We start from the raw sequence: 17268 nt of genomic DNA, 5'->3' as shown, positions 1-17268 counted from the left end.
ATTAACTCGAAATGGATTAAAGACTTAAACATAAGGCCTAAAACAATAAAACTCCTAGAAGAAAACATAGGCAGAAAACTCTCTGACATGGCTCTTTTATCTTTTTTGATATGTCTCTTCGAGCAAGGGAAGCAGAAGGAAAAAAATAAACAAACGGGGACTACATCAAACTAAAAAGCTCCTGCACAGCAGAGGAAACCATCGGCAAAACAAAAGATAATCTGCTGAATGGGAGAATATATTTGCAAATGATATATCCGATAAGGAGTTGATACCCAAAATACATAAGAAACTCAAACAACTCAATAACAAAAAAGTAAACAACCTTATCAAAGAGAAGGGCAGAGGACCTGAATAGGCCTTTCTCCAAAGAGGACATACAGATGACCAATAGACATAAGAAAAGATGCTCAACATCACTAATCATTGGAGAAACGCAAATTAAGACCACAAAGAAATATAACCTCGGACCTGTCAGAATGGCTATCGTCAATGAACGAACGAACAGCAGTGTTGGCGAGGATGGAGGGAAACGCAAACCTTCACACACTGTTGGTGGGATTGCAAATTGGTACCGCCACTATGGAAGAGTTTGAAGGGTCCTCAAAAATTAAAAATAGAAGCACCTCACGACCCAGCAATTCCACTTCTGGGTATGTATCTGAAGAAATCCAAAACACTAATTCGAAAAGTGTTCACTGCAGTGTTATATACAATATCCCTCCCATTTCTTAATCACTGCACCATAGGTGTGGGAACTGCCGGTTTCGTGTCTCTACCCCTCCTACCTGTCTCAACACGGCTTCTTCTTTATATCCTGACTTAAAGGACTTCTGTTCAGCTAGACTTCAGGCTGTTTTCAGTGATGGTTGTTCTGTAGTTTAGTTGTAATTTTGACGTGGTTGTGGGAGGTGAGCACAGCCTTTACCTACGCCGCCACCTTGCCACCTTGATCCTGAATGTAAACTTCTTGAGGGCAGAAGTTATGTCTATCTTATCCAGCACTGTAATCTCCGATTACCTACAATGGGAATGGACATTTCATAAGTGCTTAATTGATACTTGTTGAATGTACGTTTCTAAACTTGCAGTGTTATTCAGTCATGGGTGCTTGCTGATGGGCTGCTTGATTCTAGAAGAGAGGGAAAAGGAGTCTATGAACGTAAACCTTTAGAATGATAACTTGGGTGAGGTAAGTAGGAACCGGGCACCTTCCTGCTGAGGAAATTAGAATTTTGAGTGATAAGGTGATAAGAAGTTAATCCTACAAAGTCCATAAACAAGCTTAGTTCCCGTCCGCGAGAGTAACTGGAGATAGGGGTAAAGCACAGCTCGGCACATCACAACACATTTGCTAGGGTGAGGAAACACTGAAGACATATTGTTAAGATTCTATATTTTAAGACTAAACAAAACAGACTCTTTAGAGTCCCACATATGCCTAATGACTTTTACATTTGTTTTCAATCCCAGTTGACATACAATATTATATTAGTTTCAGGTGTACGACAGTGATTAGATAATTATATATCTTATGAAGTGATCACCCTGATAAGTCTAGTACCCACCTGACACCATACACAGTTATTACAACATTATCGACTAGACTCCCTGTGCTGTACTTCACATCCCCGTGACTATTTTGGAACGACCGATTTGCACTTCTTCATCCCTTCCCCCTTTCATCCAGCCCTCGCCCCCTCCCATCTGATGACCGTCAGTTTGTTCTCTGTATCTTTAAGTCTGTTTCTGTTTTGTTTATTTTGTTCTTTAGATCCCACATATAAAATGAGATCATACGGAACTCGTCCTTCTCTGTCTAACTTATTTCACTTAGCATAATACCCTCTGGGTCCATACGTGTTGTTGCAAATGTAAAGACTTCATTCTCTTATGGCAGAGTAACAGTCCACTGTATATATGTACCACAGCTTCTTGATGCAATCATCTCTTGGTGGACAGCTAGGTTATTTCCATATCTTATTGTATACGAAATGTCTTTCTTTGTCTCATGCTATAGCCTTTGTTTTAAATTCTATTTTGTCTGGTTTAAGTATTGCTACCCCAGCTTTTTTTCTATTTCTACTTTCATGAAATGTCTTTTTTCATCCCTTTCCTTTCAGTCTGTGTATCTTTTGATCTGAAGTGAGTCTCACGTGGGCAGCATGTGTAACGGTCCTGTTTTCTTACCCATTCGGCCACCCTGTGACTTTTGGTTGAAGCATTTAATTCATTTAAAGAAATTATTGCTAGGTATATTGTTATTGCCATTTTATTATTCATACTTTTAATTCGTTCTCCTTCTTAAAGAAGTCCCTCCAACATGTCCTGTAATACTGGTTTTGTGGTGATGACCCGCTTTAGCTTTTTCTCGTCTGGGAACCTAATGACTTTAATAGTTCTCTCTCAGAATATTTTATGCCCTTTCACCTTCCCAAAAGGGGAAGGGACAGCAAGCGTCATCCATTTGCTTAGCATAGAATCGTTTTCAGCAATAAAAACTCAGTATCGATGACCAAGACCTACTAGACTGGTAGTACAAACTTATTTTTCATCCAAAATTTATTCGACATTTCTTGAATGATGCCACTTATATTAGGTGCAAAGTATTGTGCTGAGTGGTCCTGTGGAGGAATCAGAAATGAGGACATTTCTTAAGAAGCTTAATAAAGAGGGGTGTAACACAAATACATCCACGACGAGTCCAAACTGTGAAGGGAGTGTGGGCTCAGAAGAGAAGAATTTAAACTGAGCCCAGAAACTTAAGTTTTTGGAAGGATGACTTTAGTAGGGCCTTCTATGAACAATGGATAAACCTTTGCGAGGCAAGGGACTACAGCACGCCGTGAATAACTTCGACAAGGGCAAGAGGGAAAAGTCAAAAATGTGGAGGGTTCTGAATGCAAGGCTGAGGAATTAGGATTTTATGAAGAAGTCACACCAAGTTTAGACAAGTTTTAGGAAGATAATGCTGATAGCACTGGCGTTTGGGAGATGAATGGACTGGAAGGGAGATAAAGGTAAAGGTCCAGACCCCCGAGGGCATTAAAGCCTCCATGTGAAAATAATGAATGGGGGTGGGTGTTTCAGGTAAGGTAATCAGAGCATGAGAACGCAGACCACGGGAGATATTCTAGGAGCAAATATGTGTTGTTTGAATGAATGAGCCAGGGTAAAGTAATAAAACTTGGCAAAATACTGTTTTTTGAGGGCTTCTGAAGACATCTGTAAGAGACTAAAGTGACACATCTGACTTTAAACAAAATAAGGAATTAAAGTAAGGAGCTTCGTGAATCATTCATATATGTCATTCCAAATGTTGCTCTGGGAGTTCCAGTATGTTCTGAGGTCTGTGGGCAATCAATGGAGGAACACAAGCTTCACACTAACGTAAATCGGGCACTTCTAAGGTTTCCCTTGAAACTTGCGTCTCACATTTGCACACGGAGAATTTTCTTTTTTGCTACAAAGGCCAAATATTTTAGAACAGCTTCTTAGTTTAACATATGATAATAAGGTCTGACGACCTCTTAAATTTGCAGAGTAATAGGGAGAACAAGCTGGAAAGAGAAGCATAGGAATGGAAAACTAATTCAGAGCCTTATTTGTTCACTGGACGTAAAGAGGCCACTCGAAAGGCTATCACAAGAATTAAGAGGTGAGAAGCTCTACGCCAATGCTGCGATCAGTGCATTTTAATACACATTTACTGAGCCATAAGCAAGGGCCTTATTAGATGTTGTGGGAGTTACAAAGGTGGACAAAATGCTCTCTGCTCTCCAGGACTTACAGTTTGGTGTGGCATAGATAAGAAAAAGAACAGGAGATAAGCCTGAGTAACCCACCGGAAGGGTGGCTGGTGCCCTAACAGAGGTAAGAAATACCCCGCATTTGTTTTTACATTGGACCACCTGATTTTGTTTGGCAGGGTCCATAGCTTGTAACATGCATTAAACATTACACTTTAACAGCTGTCAAAATGTGTGGCGTGGAAATGGGGCACTTTGGATCGGAAAACGAAAGATAACTTTATCCTTAAGTCTGGCTGTGGTACTCACTTTTTATGTTAAGGAATTCAATATGTTTTCACAGACATTCTTACTCTCTTATACGATTCCTGTGAGATACGGGGACTGGAATTTAGGTTTCCTATTTCTTAAGTCAGTTTTGGTAGTCTGTACCTTTCTAAGAATTTGTCCATTTCACCTAAGTTATCTAAATCGTCGGCATACAGTTTTCCGTAGTCTTTTATAGTCTTCATTACTTCTGTAAGATTGGTAGTGACATCCTCTCTTTCATTCTTTATTTTACTAATTTAAGTCTTTACTATTTGGTTAGTGGTCACTCCGGTTAAAAGATTTTGTTCATCTTTCCAAAGAACCAACTTCTGGTTTTGTTCGTTTTCTCTATTGATTTTATATTCTCTATTTCCTTGTGCTCTTTTTCTATTTTGTCAAGGCAGGTGAGGTTATTGATTTGAGATGTCCCTTCTTTGAAAAGATAGGCATTTACAGCTAGAGACTCCCCTCTATTGACGATTGTAGCTGCATCCCATACATTTGTCTCCAAGCATGTTCCAGTTTCCCTTCTTTGACCCATATTTAAAGTGCGTTGTTTCATTTCCTTCTGAAGTCCCCAACTTTTCCTCCTCTATTATCGATTTATAATATTTTTATTGTGGTCAGAGAACATTCTTTGTATGACTTCAGTCTTTTAAAATTGATCGAGACTCGTTTCATGGCTTAGCATACGGTCTACCCTGAAGAAAGTTCCATGTGCAGTTGCGCGGAATGTGTATTCTGCCGTTCCAGTCTTTTCATTGCTGATCTTCTGCCCATTAGTAAATGTGGGTCCTTGAATCTTTCACCGTTACTGTTGAATTGTTTATTTTCCCCTCTGATTCTGTCAGTTTTCGTTTCATCTATTTTGATTGGTTCTTATGCGCATGTTCAAAATTGTTATATCCTCCTGACAGATCGAATCTTTAATCATTATGAAATGTCCCTTTTTACCTTTTGTAACATTTGTTTTAATTTTGTCTGATATTAGCATAGACACTCCAATCCTTCTGATTGGTACTTGCATGGTGTATATACATATATATGTTTTTCCCCCAGCCTTTTATTTCCAACATACTTGTATCTTTGAATATGAAGTACTCCTACAGATAGCATTATCTGATGGATCTTGATCTTCTTAATTCAATGTGACAATCTCTGCCTTTTAATATTTTATAATTTAGTATTTAATAATATTATCGACATGACTGGGTATACATCTTCCAACTTTTTTCTATGCCTCATGTCTTTTTTTTCTATTTCTCCTTTATTGCCTTCTTTTCTATTACATAGGTAGGTTCCAGTGTAACATTTGATCTCTTTAATGTTTTAAGTATATTTTTTAGTTATTTTCTTAGTGGTTGTTTCGGGGCTTACAATATATATCCTGACTTATTAGAATTTACTCCATATTTACACTTATTAGTTCCAGTGAGATACAGAAACTTTACTTCTGTATAGCTCCTTCCCATCCCATCTCTCTGTACTATTGTTATACATATTACATGTTAACTCAACAATATACAGTATAGCTATAATTATTAGTTTACATGATCTTATATTGTTTAAAGCACCCGAGAGAGTGGGTATATATTCGTAGTTTGTTATATTAACCATCTTATATACCATTTCTGGCTCTTTTTACTTCTTTTTGTAGATTCTAGATATCTGGTATAACTTCCTTACTCCAAGACCCCTGTGTTTCTACCCCTGACACAAGAATAATACACATATTGTTTCGTGTGGTTGCTTTCTCAGTCAACTTGAGAAGTTTTTAGGTTCTTAAGTCCCCTAAGAGAAAAAGAAGAAACATGCAATTATACTGTCTTTTATAAGTACCTACACGAGTGCTTTATGGGTGCTGTTTTTTTCGTGTGGATTTGAATTACTGTCTAGTGTCACTTGCTTTCTGCCTGAAGAATTTCCTTTGTGTTTCTTATAATACAGGCCTACTAGCAATTAATTTTCTTTTTGTTATCTGGTAACACCTTTATTTCTCCTACATTTCAAAATGATACTTTTGGATATAATATTCTTAGCTGCCAGTTTCTTTGTGTGTTTTTTCAATTTCGGCGATTTGAAATCATCCTTCTGTCTTCCGGCTCTCATCGTTCCTGATGAAACTTTACCTGTAAATCATATTGGGGTTTCACTGTATGTGAAAAGTCATTTTTCTCTTGTTGCTTTCGTGATTTTTTCCTTATCTTTAGCTTTTAAAGTTTGACTATCCTATGTCTGGACGTGAGCTCCGTGTTGAACCTACTTGGTGTTTGCTGGGGGTTTGTGATGTGTAGCTTAATGTTTTTCATCAAATTTTTTCATCAGATGTTTCCGTCCATCCGAAGGTTTTTTCCTGCTCTTTTCCTCTACTCTGGTACTCCCATCATGTATATGGCGGTATACTTAATGATGTCCCACATTCTTCTGCGGTTCTTTTTCTTCAGCATTTCTCTCTGTCCTTCAGATAGCGTAATCTCTACTGAACTATCTTCGAGTTCACTGATTCTTCAGCTAGCTGAAATATAATATTCAGCTCCTCTAGTAAATTTCTCATTTCAGTCATGATACTTCTCGACTCCAGAATTTCCATTTGGTTCTTTTAAAAATAATTTCTATTTCTTAATGATAAGTCTTTCTGTGCTACATCCACCACTGGGGGCCTTCGAAGGCAGTGTTTATTGCCTGCTTTTCTCCCCCCGCGTATGGGTAACACTTTCATGTTTCTTTGGATGTCTTATAATTTTTTGTTCTAAACTGGAGACTTTACATGGAATCTTGTAACAGCTCTGGATAATGATCCTCCTCCTCTGGGGGTCGTTGTTTGCTTGGTTGTCTATTTCTCTTCAAGTGTGAAGCCTGATGACGTCTCTTTTATTCTAGCTACCTAAAGGTTGCCCCTGGGTCAGCATAAGGCGCTTATTGGTCAGTAAGATTTGTATTTTACTCTTTACCATTGGATGTGTGTGCTTGGATGCTGCTAACGTAGTTCAGGGAGTTTACGTTTGGCTGACGTTCAGCCAGGGACCAGGAGCTTGGAGGTTCCTTCTCTGTTCTGAGAGGGCGTAGCCTTAGACATACGCACCGTTGTCCAGATGGACAAGGATGAGTGTGATTTTATTTTCAAGCCTGTTTCTAGGAGTCGCCTTTGGGTCAGAGCCACTTAGTGCCCAGTGTTCGGCCAAGTTTCTCTTGCTAGCAAAACCTATGCCGTGTTGATGGGTCTGCATGAACTGGGAAACACTCTTAAGCCTGCCCCACATTCTGCTGATTGTCCTAAGTGGGAGCGGCCTGGCACATACATGCACACAGGCTTTTCAATCCCCAGAGATGACTGAGCTCCCAAGAGGGTCCATTCGGCTCCCTCCAGGTTTCTCTCTATAGCTCCTCACTGCTCTCCACCAAGAGCTCCGTAGAGATGGGGTTGTCCATGGTCTGTTTCAAACGAACTTAGTCCCTAGGCAGAGCTGTGGGACTCTTTGTCCTCATCACACGCCTTCGCCCTTAGAGTCTCTGTCCCACTGAAGTGGAGCTGCGGGGTGGGCTGGAGGTCCAGAGTGAGACTATCGCTCTCCCATGGGGCACGGGCAAGCTGGCAGCCCCCGGCGTTTTCGGGTTTCTTCTCCTCGAGTGAAAACGTCAGCGTTTGAGTAAGCTGGGGCGGAGAGATAACGGCCCCAGTATTCCCAGCCTGCTCACGGAGTGGGGGCCGAGGGCTGGAAGGGAGCTCCAGTACTCGTGGCTGTGTCTGCCTGGAACGGAGTTTCTGCAACACAGGGTCGGGGGAACGAGAAATGCGGGCAGCCACCCCTGCCAGGGTGAAGCCACAGCCCCGGCTCCAGCGCGTTCGGCACGTTGCCAGGGCAGAGCAGCCGACAGTGCTTCTGTGCCACGGACCTGTGGGCCGAAGGGCCAGCGAGGCCTTAAGTGCCACAGACTTGCTGTTCTTACCGAGACCCGACGGGTTTTCTTGAATGATTGTTTCTTCCTTTACTATATCTATATGCTCTTTGGACAATTTCTAGAGACTAAATGATTGTTTTTTAAACAGCTAATTTTTATAGTTAAGCTGATCTTTTGTTGGAGAGAGGTTCACGGAGCTCCCTAGTTCACCAGTCTGGGAGTCTCGCCCTCCAATACACAGTTGAGCCCTGAACAACACGGGTTCGAACAGTGCGGATCGAATTATACACGGATTGTGTTGTTCAGGGGTCAACTGTATCTTCCGAACGTAACTTCTGAGTGGGAATAGGGTCCGGCAAACGGAAACGGACTGTGCATCAGGAAGCAGGGTTTTCGTGCCAACCTGGCCCCTGCGATTTCCTCTGAAGTTTGGTGTCCGCATTTGGAGAATGAGGAAATTGTATTACAGGACTTCGAAATTCCTTCTAACTCTAAAATCCTATTTCATGAAGTATAAATTGAACAGAAAGCCATCAGTGAAACATTCTACCACAGCTGTGTGAGATCAGGAAATATGGAATCTACTGCCATTTCAAAACCAAAACTGACCCGACCTGTTTGTGATTAGAACAGGTGCTTCATTTCCAACTCCCTCCAGCCAGTCAAAATGCACGTTTAATGCACGGTTTGCAGTCAAGACATTTCTCCACCGCGAAGATTTCCTTCCTGATCATTGGAAATGAAAAACGAGGCAACGGAAAGTTGCCTTTCACTGACCGGCCATCCAAAACCCGACAGCTTAACGCGAAGTGAAAGCAGCATAATGCGCTACCGTTTTATCCAGATTGGAAGCTCTGCGAGCGATTACCTTCTCTCTGAGACAATTCCAAGTGTTCACCTGCTGCATAAAGCTCCGAGGCCACACTCTCAGAGTGTCTCGGTATCTGTACTCGTTCTGAGTGCGTGAATGACAAAATGTCAGTTCTCCATATGCACTGCAGAAAACACTTGCTTCGGTGGGACAGTCACTGCTAGTCACAAAGATGTGTTGTTGATTTAGTACTGATTATCTGCACACACTGCCATAACAGTAAAACTGTCATAAACGGCCTATCTCGCTGAGTCATTCTGTCTTAACTAATCAGTTTTAACCAGCTTATTTGACTTAATATTGTCACTGAATATACCATTTACATTCAAAATCTATATACTCGGAGTGGGGAGAGAAGGGGCCTTCCTATAATTTAAGGAAGTTGTCATGACAAATATACTTGAGTGTTTTCACGACTGATCCACAACAGAGTGGCCTATGATGAAACTGCAGGGTAAGAGAATCACGAACGTTCACTGGCGAAGTTGCTCCTCACTGACACGTCCAGCAGTTAGGAAGGACAGAGCGAGCTGGCAGTGTGGGAGAAGTGACCCAGAAACGAGGGATCATATAATCTTTGGGTATCTTGTCTTTAATGCCAAAACGAAATTTTAAACCAGCCATCTTCGCAAACCCGGCTTGGTCAATATCTAATGGAAAAGGCGAAATATTTACCTTAAGGTATAGAGAAGGTACAAATCCACGCAGAGGAAAAGTAAATGCACATTTTGAGTTTATCGGAATGCTAAGGCTTCCCTCTGATTCTCAGAAATGACCCTCAATTTCCAAATGAGCCCATCTGCTCACCGAGATATTTCTATGTTAAAAACCTCAGGAAGGCATCTGGCCCAGTTTTCATGATCCCAAATTGCCTTGGTTTCGATTTAATTTTTGTAAATTGGGATTCCCTCAGGAAGAAAGTAAATTTCTCAATCTTTAAAATAACAAGAGACAAGGAATAAAACCTACCATCTTGCTTCATTTTCGGAGCCCATATTATATTCCCAAACGGCAGCTTATTCATCTCAAATCTTCAAATTTATGTTGCAGCACTGATATAGAAATGTATACACTTTATCCTTTTGCGTATGTAATATTGTAATTAGAATAAATGCCCCTTTTCTCGCCATTTCTTCCGAGTGAACCATCCTAGAAAGCTTTTCTTTCGTTTTAATTCATCTTATTATTTCACTGTATGGAACCACCTCAACGTGACGGAATTAAGGGAAAAATATTTAAGTCTTAGTTATGGCCCTTATAAAAACTACTGGTCAATGACCGCAATGACACGATGGTCTAGAAAACACCTCCGATCATATGAAAAGACATGCCGACCCTTATTTGACTAAATGTTTCCCATACCGCAGAATCCGTTAATCTGAATAGCACTGTTCACTCTCCAAATGGATATTACTAAAGGTGACTTCAAACCTACTTGCTCACACAACGAAGCTCAATCTTTTCCATCAGCATCACTGGAAATGTATAGAAGGAATTAAGAGAAGCAACCCTTCTGTCTGGAGTAACCACATTTCCAGTAACAGCTGATTTAGGTGAAGAGAGTGCTTCTCTTTCCTTCAGAAGAGCAGTAATGTCTGCGACTTCAGAGTAAGAAAGGTTTTCTTCCCCGCAAAAAAACCCCACGCCAGTTTGCAGTTGATTATGCGGTGCTGACCGCGACTTCGAATGCAAGATCCTGTGTCACTTGCTCTGCTATCAAAGACTAACTGTGAGATACTGGTTTCGAGCTACTTACCGAATTGCCTTTATATAGCAAAACTGAACGCGGAAGTCCGATAAGTTTAGAATCTATCTACCAATGACAATACAAAACGGAAAAAACCATTAGTCTCGCCCATACCCATTTAGCATTTAAAACACATTAAGACCATAAACTGATAAAATAAATACTGTGCGGCCTTTTCTGAGAAATAAAACCTCATTATAGACAGTCATGTGGTTGGTCATGAGATACACAGTTTTTCAAACTGGATGATTATTTATACCAAACAAATTAAGGCAAATTCAAATTGTAAAGGAGGGACGCTTTCTAAGTGAACATATATCAACATTTTATTAATTACTTCTAGCAGGTAAAACTTGGTTATTTCGTCCGGGCTCCTCCTTGTCACAGCGAGCTTAAAAAAACTCATGTAATTACTGAAAAAGGAAAAGAGGACCTTGCAATGAAGTAATTCTGAAATGCCCACACAGATTAGAGTCCTCATCATCTAACCCTCTCCTATTTACCGAAAGGTCATTAATAAATTTTAAGTTGATGTTGCTTTGTACACATGTGAGCACGTGCACGCACACGTGTGCACGCACTATCTCATTTAGTTCTTTCTCTGCATTTAAGATGGAAACAGAACATGCAACGGACTTCTCAACCTTTCCAGATCACTGCCAGCACGGCAGCTCTCAAATGACATCATGTTTGGAAGTGTTTAAAGAGAAATCTATAAATTTTTGCCCCAAACAAAAGCAATATCTCATTGGGTATAAAAATAAAATTCCCACCACTAGATGACAGTTATAGTGCTGGCTAATGATGAAGAACAATCTATATAACTAACATGAGAGTTAAGGTTTTTTCTCAAAAAAGGTATATAGTGACAAATACTTTGTCGAATGTGAGTATAGGTATCTCTCATTGTCCTCTTTTCTTTTTAATTTAAAGAAACAGTTTTCACCTAAATTATCAGCATAAAAGAGGTTTGAAAAACTGCAAAAATTTGGAAACCAATCTGATTCATCTGGTTATGGATATAGAATGGCTATCGGCCCTCAAAAACTGGAAACGGGTACAGTCAAATAGTAACAAAAATTGTGATTTGAGCATAACTCATTTCGGTACCAAGAAAATAATTTGGGGAAAAATACAGATGCCACATTAAATCGATCGTGAAAGATGTAAAGCTGAAACCCCCTTCGAATACATTTTATAAAAGGAGGAGTATAGATAATGGGAATGTATGATTTTTTTTGATAAAACAATTCTGCTTCAGTGCAAACACGTAGTCAAAAAAGAAAAGAAAAGAAAAGGTTTCACGCGACTTAGCAGGAACAGTTTCCACAGCCTTTCACACTGCTGATGATTTCCTCCTGCAGTTTCTTCCTCTCCTGCTCCTTGGACGAGCTTTCCTTCTCTGCCTGCCACTTGGGGTTACGAAGGCCCTGCACGTGGGTGCTCTGCGTGTGCCACATTTCCGAATAGATACTGCCAGGCCGCGCGAGCAAACCATGGTGGGTGCCACGTTCGGCCACCTTGCCCTAACACGCGGAAACAAGAGAAACAAAGAGAAAGGTCACAGAACTGGCAAAATAACTGAAAAGGCAGAATCCGTTCTAACTAAGGGCTCCGAAGGGCGCTGAAAGGTTCGCGGTCATAAAAACACCTCTCCCAGCCGCCCGCACGGTACAAGTGGGAAAGATGGAGGCGGGGCTGCTCTCTTCACCGTCGGCGCTCGAAACGCTACGGAATTCCGTGCACTGTAAACCGTGTCGCTGACAGCAAGAAAATCTGAATGTTTCATTTTTCGTTTCTCAGGGCAGAAAAGGTAAACATAATTTCAAGGTGAGATTTTGTGTGACTGGTAAATATTTAAATCACATATACATACATATGAGATTCGACACCTACGCTACGTCACGTGTCCACTGGCTCACAACGCGGGTGACAGCGTAAGCGTCCCGTGAGTTAACATTCGGCGTCACCTTAGTACGACTATGTATGTGCCTCACGAGCCAAGTAGGTACTAGGATTTTATATATTTTCCCACATAATTTTTCATTCTTCCTGGACTTAGTAACCGGCACGTTTTTTTCGTTTGCTTATTTCTCTGTGTCGCTATTGGTAAATCTCTCTAAACTTTATTCCAGAATTATAAAACCTGACTAAATACCACTTTTCTCATAATCGACTATATTAGGTAATCTCTTAGTTCGATTCACCCCATTCCCCTTCCAGGATTTTTCCTCTCACTTTTAGGTTCTTGTCTTTATCCTAAATTCTGAAATTTGATGATAACATGTCTTGGCGGGGGTGGGGAGAAAGGGAAAACTATTACGATTTCCAAATCTACCAATCAGTGCATGGCACTCCATTTGTTCAGAACATTTACATAGGACTCTTGCAGCGACTCCCTCAGAAGAGATAAAGCAGGCTGTCCCCGTTCTTACTTTCCCCAGGAGGAAAAAGATAAAATGAAAAATGGTCATGTTTGAAAATGACCACTTTATGATCATTTTCTTTCAGACATAAGGATATGTGCCGATATCAGGAAAAAGAAAGTATAAAACACACTGAGCAAAGATCCGGCACAGGGCAAAAATGAATGCAGAAAAATTACTAAATACACACAGACGCATACACATCCTTTAAACCTGCTTCTATGATATGAAGATGTCATGATTTTCGGGTCTAACTTGGTTTTTAGTACTTTAATAAAGAGTGAGTGAATCCGGTTTACTCCTTGGATGTGGCGTGCGTTACTTCCTATCAAAAGAAAACAGAACCCTCCCGCATTCCTTCTCATTCAAAGAACGCAAATTCTGTATGTTTCTTTAGAAACAATATGGAAGTTGCTTGTGTTTGTAACAATTCCGAATGTTCTTCAAATCCTAAACTTTAAACTTAAATCTCTTACCTGGTCCAAGACGATGATTTCATCTGCATCGACCACTGTTGACAATCTGTGTGCAATGAAAATCGAAGTTCTGTGTTTGACCGCGTCCCTCATGGAGCCAAGAATAGTCTGCAGGTTTCACAAGAAGAAGAGGAGGGAAAAAAGATCTACCCATTAGGTAAAGGAAAACCGAAATAATCATACATTCCTTAAAGGAACATATAAAATGCCGATTAATTTTGTATCCTATAAACTTTACAGTACGATCAAATATTTGAACTAATCTAACAATTACTAAGAAGAGGAGAAAAATCAACCAAAACGGGAAGGCAAATATGACCGACATATCATGGGAAAACTGTCTTCTAAGATAGACGACATTTCTTTAAATTACAAAGTCTAGGAGAAGGTGGATGTTCTCTGTACTTCAAAACAAATAAATAAACGACAATGATGAGTGAGTGACACTGGAGCACAGCCAGACAGGATGTTTACCTGGCCAACGCGAGCAAAAACGAAATGAGGAGGGGCTCTAATGGTGGGCTGCAGGGAAACTGCCAACGATCAACAGAGCTACGAGACGAAGGGCACAGGAACATTTGCTTGTCCTTAGTTCACACTCAGAAGACACCAAAGACGACAAAGACGACTGCGTATGTGTAACTTGAGAAAACTTCTTTTCCAAAAGCGTTTGACTCCTTCGTGCATTCTGGGAAATACGTTTTTGTTTACCGCCCGCAAGTGTAAGAGCGCCGTGCTGACACACGGCTACCCTGCACATCTGGGTGTGAGCACAGCTGGCCAGATGGAAAGGGCGGAGGTGGAAAGGGAGGTGGCTTCCTACAGCCCCCTCTAAACGTTGTGATTATTAAAGAAATAACGTTACGAAGAGCAGGTGCTCACCCAGGAAAAGATGAGCCTGTATTTCGCAAGTGTCGGGCCAAATCTAGGAAAATCTGTGATGTTTCTGGGTACTTCTTTTCGTTATCCTCAAGAATTAAACCCTGACTTACTACTGAGTGCTCTGGGCCTATTAAAAAGGGCCATTAAAATTCACCAAAGCTGCTGGTGACTCGTTATCTTGGGGGTCTGTGCAACCTCTGACTGGCTTGTGCTTCGTGAGATGTAAAGCCACATGACTCGAATGATGGCTGTTGGGACTTAATTTGTAGTAAACGCGGATGACACATTTTTAGGTGTCGAGTTCTCGGCCGCAGGGTCCTCTGCCGCTCGTGGACAGGGCCCGGCCCCGCCTCTGGCCCCTTCGACTCTAACGAATCCTTAGCCAAACGATTCACTGAGAAATGCAATTGTTTTTAAGCGCACGGCAGGTCACACCATGTGCCCAGTCTTAACACTGTGTGCAAATGTCACATCGCACGAGCTGTCAAACTGAAGGCAGGCCTCCCCGCCACGCCACTCGTCACCACGTCTCCGAGTGCAGCACAGGGAGCGGTGGCAACGGGCGGTCGTGGACTGTGCGGGTTCGTTCGTGAAAACTTTGCCGCTGTCAAGGCGTCTGTGTGTAATTCAAAGGTGTTGTCACGAAGCGTAAGGCAGCTGCGGGGCAGCACCGTGACGGCACTGTCGCAGCACCTCCCTGTTCCCCAATGTTTGCTGAATGAGCAGGAAGCGACGACGGCGCCGCGTGCGTGGCGCGACCCGCGCCTCGGTGAGCTGCTCCAGAAGCGCAGGGCTTTCTGCTGTGCACCGTGTCACGCTCGCTTCCACGACTTGTTTTAGTAACTGTTAAGTGGCAACAGCAGAAAGACTAAAACCTTCCTTCTCTGTCAAATTAGTCAAGCCCTATAGCTTTGCGAGATGCGAGGGTAACGCAACGACGTGTCACACGGCTCCGAGGGGACACGTGTCTGCAAAGGGACAAGATGCCAGTTCAACGCGCCCGGCATTCCTCCTCAGCCACGCTCGCCCTGCGGCGGCGACGGGCTACGCGCTTTGCCCTATCGCACGCCCTAATGAAGGTCATTCAAAATACAGAAAGGGCCTAACTTACACAAACTTCCGGGGAGGAAAGTGAAACATTGAGAATTAAACACGTGTGTACATTCGCCATCATTTACCTCTTCGGTAATTGAGTCTAACGACGAAGTGGCTTCATCATACAGAATGACTGGGGGGTCCTTCAAAATGGCTCTTGCAATCGCTACTCTTTGCTTTTCTCCTCCTGGTGAAAGAAAAACTTTAGTTTAAGGAAGCAGAGCAGAGCAGAAAGAGCTATCTGATGTTCCTAGTGTTTGCACAGTCCCCTGTGCTCCCGACCACTCGTCATTTTACTCTGCCGCAGGAGTCAAAGTTCATACCACGTTTTTTGACAAGCTACATTCTTTGGAACATAAATGGCATTCGGGATTCAGACTTCACGGCAGGTGACAGAATGGAGAGGGGAGGTCGCGATTTTGACTGCGCGATGACTCCTGTCGCCGGAAGTGGCTCGTTAGCCACGTTCCATGCGCTCTATGTTACTTCCCAATGAACAGCGATCTGAGACGGAAGCGTTTCCGTACCAGACGATCGAAAAGCCGACAACAAATTCAACATCTGAGGCCTGAGAACCTGAAGGCATGAAACTCTGAGTATCTAAACTGATCTCAACATAAAAAACTACCACTCGGCCAGGATTCTCAAGGATTTTTTGACCAAAAAAGCGATTATTTTCACAGTATTCTTCAAAGTTAACGGTACGTACTAGATAATACCCCTTATTTCACCTTCGTTATTCGCTATTGGGTCACGAGCACAGCAGAATCTTAAACTGGAAAAGAAACACTAAGCAGTTCGGTCGAGGTCACAGCGCACACTCCAGTGCAATGTGGCCAAGACCAGCGCTCTCGCTATCTCAGGATGCAAGACGCCCTGATCCCTGAACGCACTGCAGTGACGATAAAGCGACCTTGCTCCACAGGGAGGCCTGCGGGCCTGCGGCCATCGGTGGTGCACAGAACTACGGCCGGAGGCCTCGCTTTGCTGCCCTTTGGGAAACACTGCAGCAGCTCCTTCCAGTGCGTGACAGCTGACGCCGCGCCGCTCCTAGAGTCCCCGAGAGACGGGGACACACTGGGGCCACAGCTCGCTTTGTCGTGCTTCGCCTTACCGCACGCAGTGCATCATTGCCGACTGCAGACCCGCAGCCACGCCGTGCCGCGCGCATCACCCGCGGCGCCGTCGGCCAACTGCCCATGCTTGGGGAGTGAGGGTCTCCCTGCCACATGCCAGTAGCTCTCAATACCGCAAAGCTGTCCAGCGTTACTGGACTTGTCCCAGTGACCCATGGTCAGTGCTCTTTGCCGTGACTATTGTCATCGTGCCAGGGCTCCATGAACCGCCCCACACGAGACACGGACCTTAATCCGTGAGTGCATGTGCTCTGACTGCTTTGCTGAGCACCTGTTCCTGTCTCTCTCCCTGTCTCTGGCCTCCCCGTTCCCCGAGACGCAATATTAAAATCAGGCGAATTAAGAACCCCGGCACGGTGAACGGAGGTGGCTAAAGCACAGACTTTCCATGCACATGAAATGGTCTTCCTTATACTGGAAGAAGATGCCACCCAGGACTTTGATAACTAGAGAGGAGAAGTTAGCGCGTGGCTTCAAAGCTTCAAGGACTGGCTCACTCTCTTGTTAGGGGCCAGCGCGGCTGGTGACTTTAAGTTGAAGCCAACGCTCATTTACCATTCTGGAAATCCTAGGCTCCGCTGAGAACCAACGTGACCTGAAAACGGTCTTTGCTTAACATTTTCTAAACCTAGATCAAAACTTGCTAATAGACTGCAAATTCCTTGAGAGCAGGTTGG

The 17268-nt window shown here is 42.7% G+C and overlaps 1 protein-coding gene across 2 annotated transcripts in view; it reads right to left on the bottom strand.

Moving 5' to 3' along the window:
- Positions 1–10880: 10880 nt before the first annotated feature.
- The window catches only part of ABCB7 (ATP binding cassette subfamily B member 7), a 76619-nt gene continuing 70231 nt past the window's right edge, over positions 10881–17268 (bottom strand). For both annotated transcript variants that reach the window (XM_011379500.2, XM_011379501.2), the window contains exons 14-16: positions 15539–15642; positions 13479–13586; positions 10881–12102 (exon numbers count right to left, since the gene is read on the bottom strand). In XM_011379500.2, the coding sequence (XP_011377802.1) occupies positions 11887–12102; positions 13479–13586; positions 15539–15642 (428 nt within the window). In that variant the 3' untranslated portion in view covers positions 10881–11886. The remainder of the gene's footprint in view (positions 12103–13478; positions 13587–15538; positions 15643–17268) is intronic.

This window comes from Pteropus vampyrus, unplaced genomic scaffold (assembly GCF_000151845.1).
Source record: "Pteropus vampyrus isolate Shadow unplaced genomic scaffold, Pvam_2.0 Scaffold361, whole genome shotgun sequence".
Lineage (NCBI taxonomy): Eukaryota > Metazoa > Chordata > Mammalia > Chiroptera > Pteropodidae > Pteropus > Pteropus vampyrus.
The sequence above is the reverse complement of the archived record's forward strand: the minus strand, read 5'-3'. Positions and strand labels throughout refer to the sequence as shown.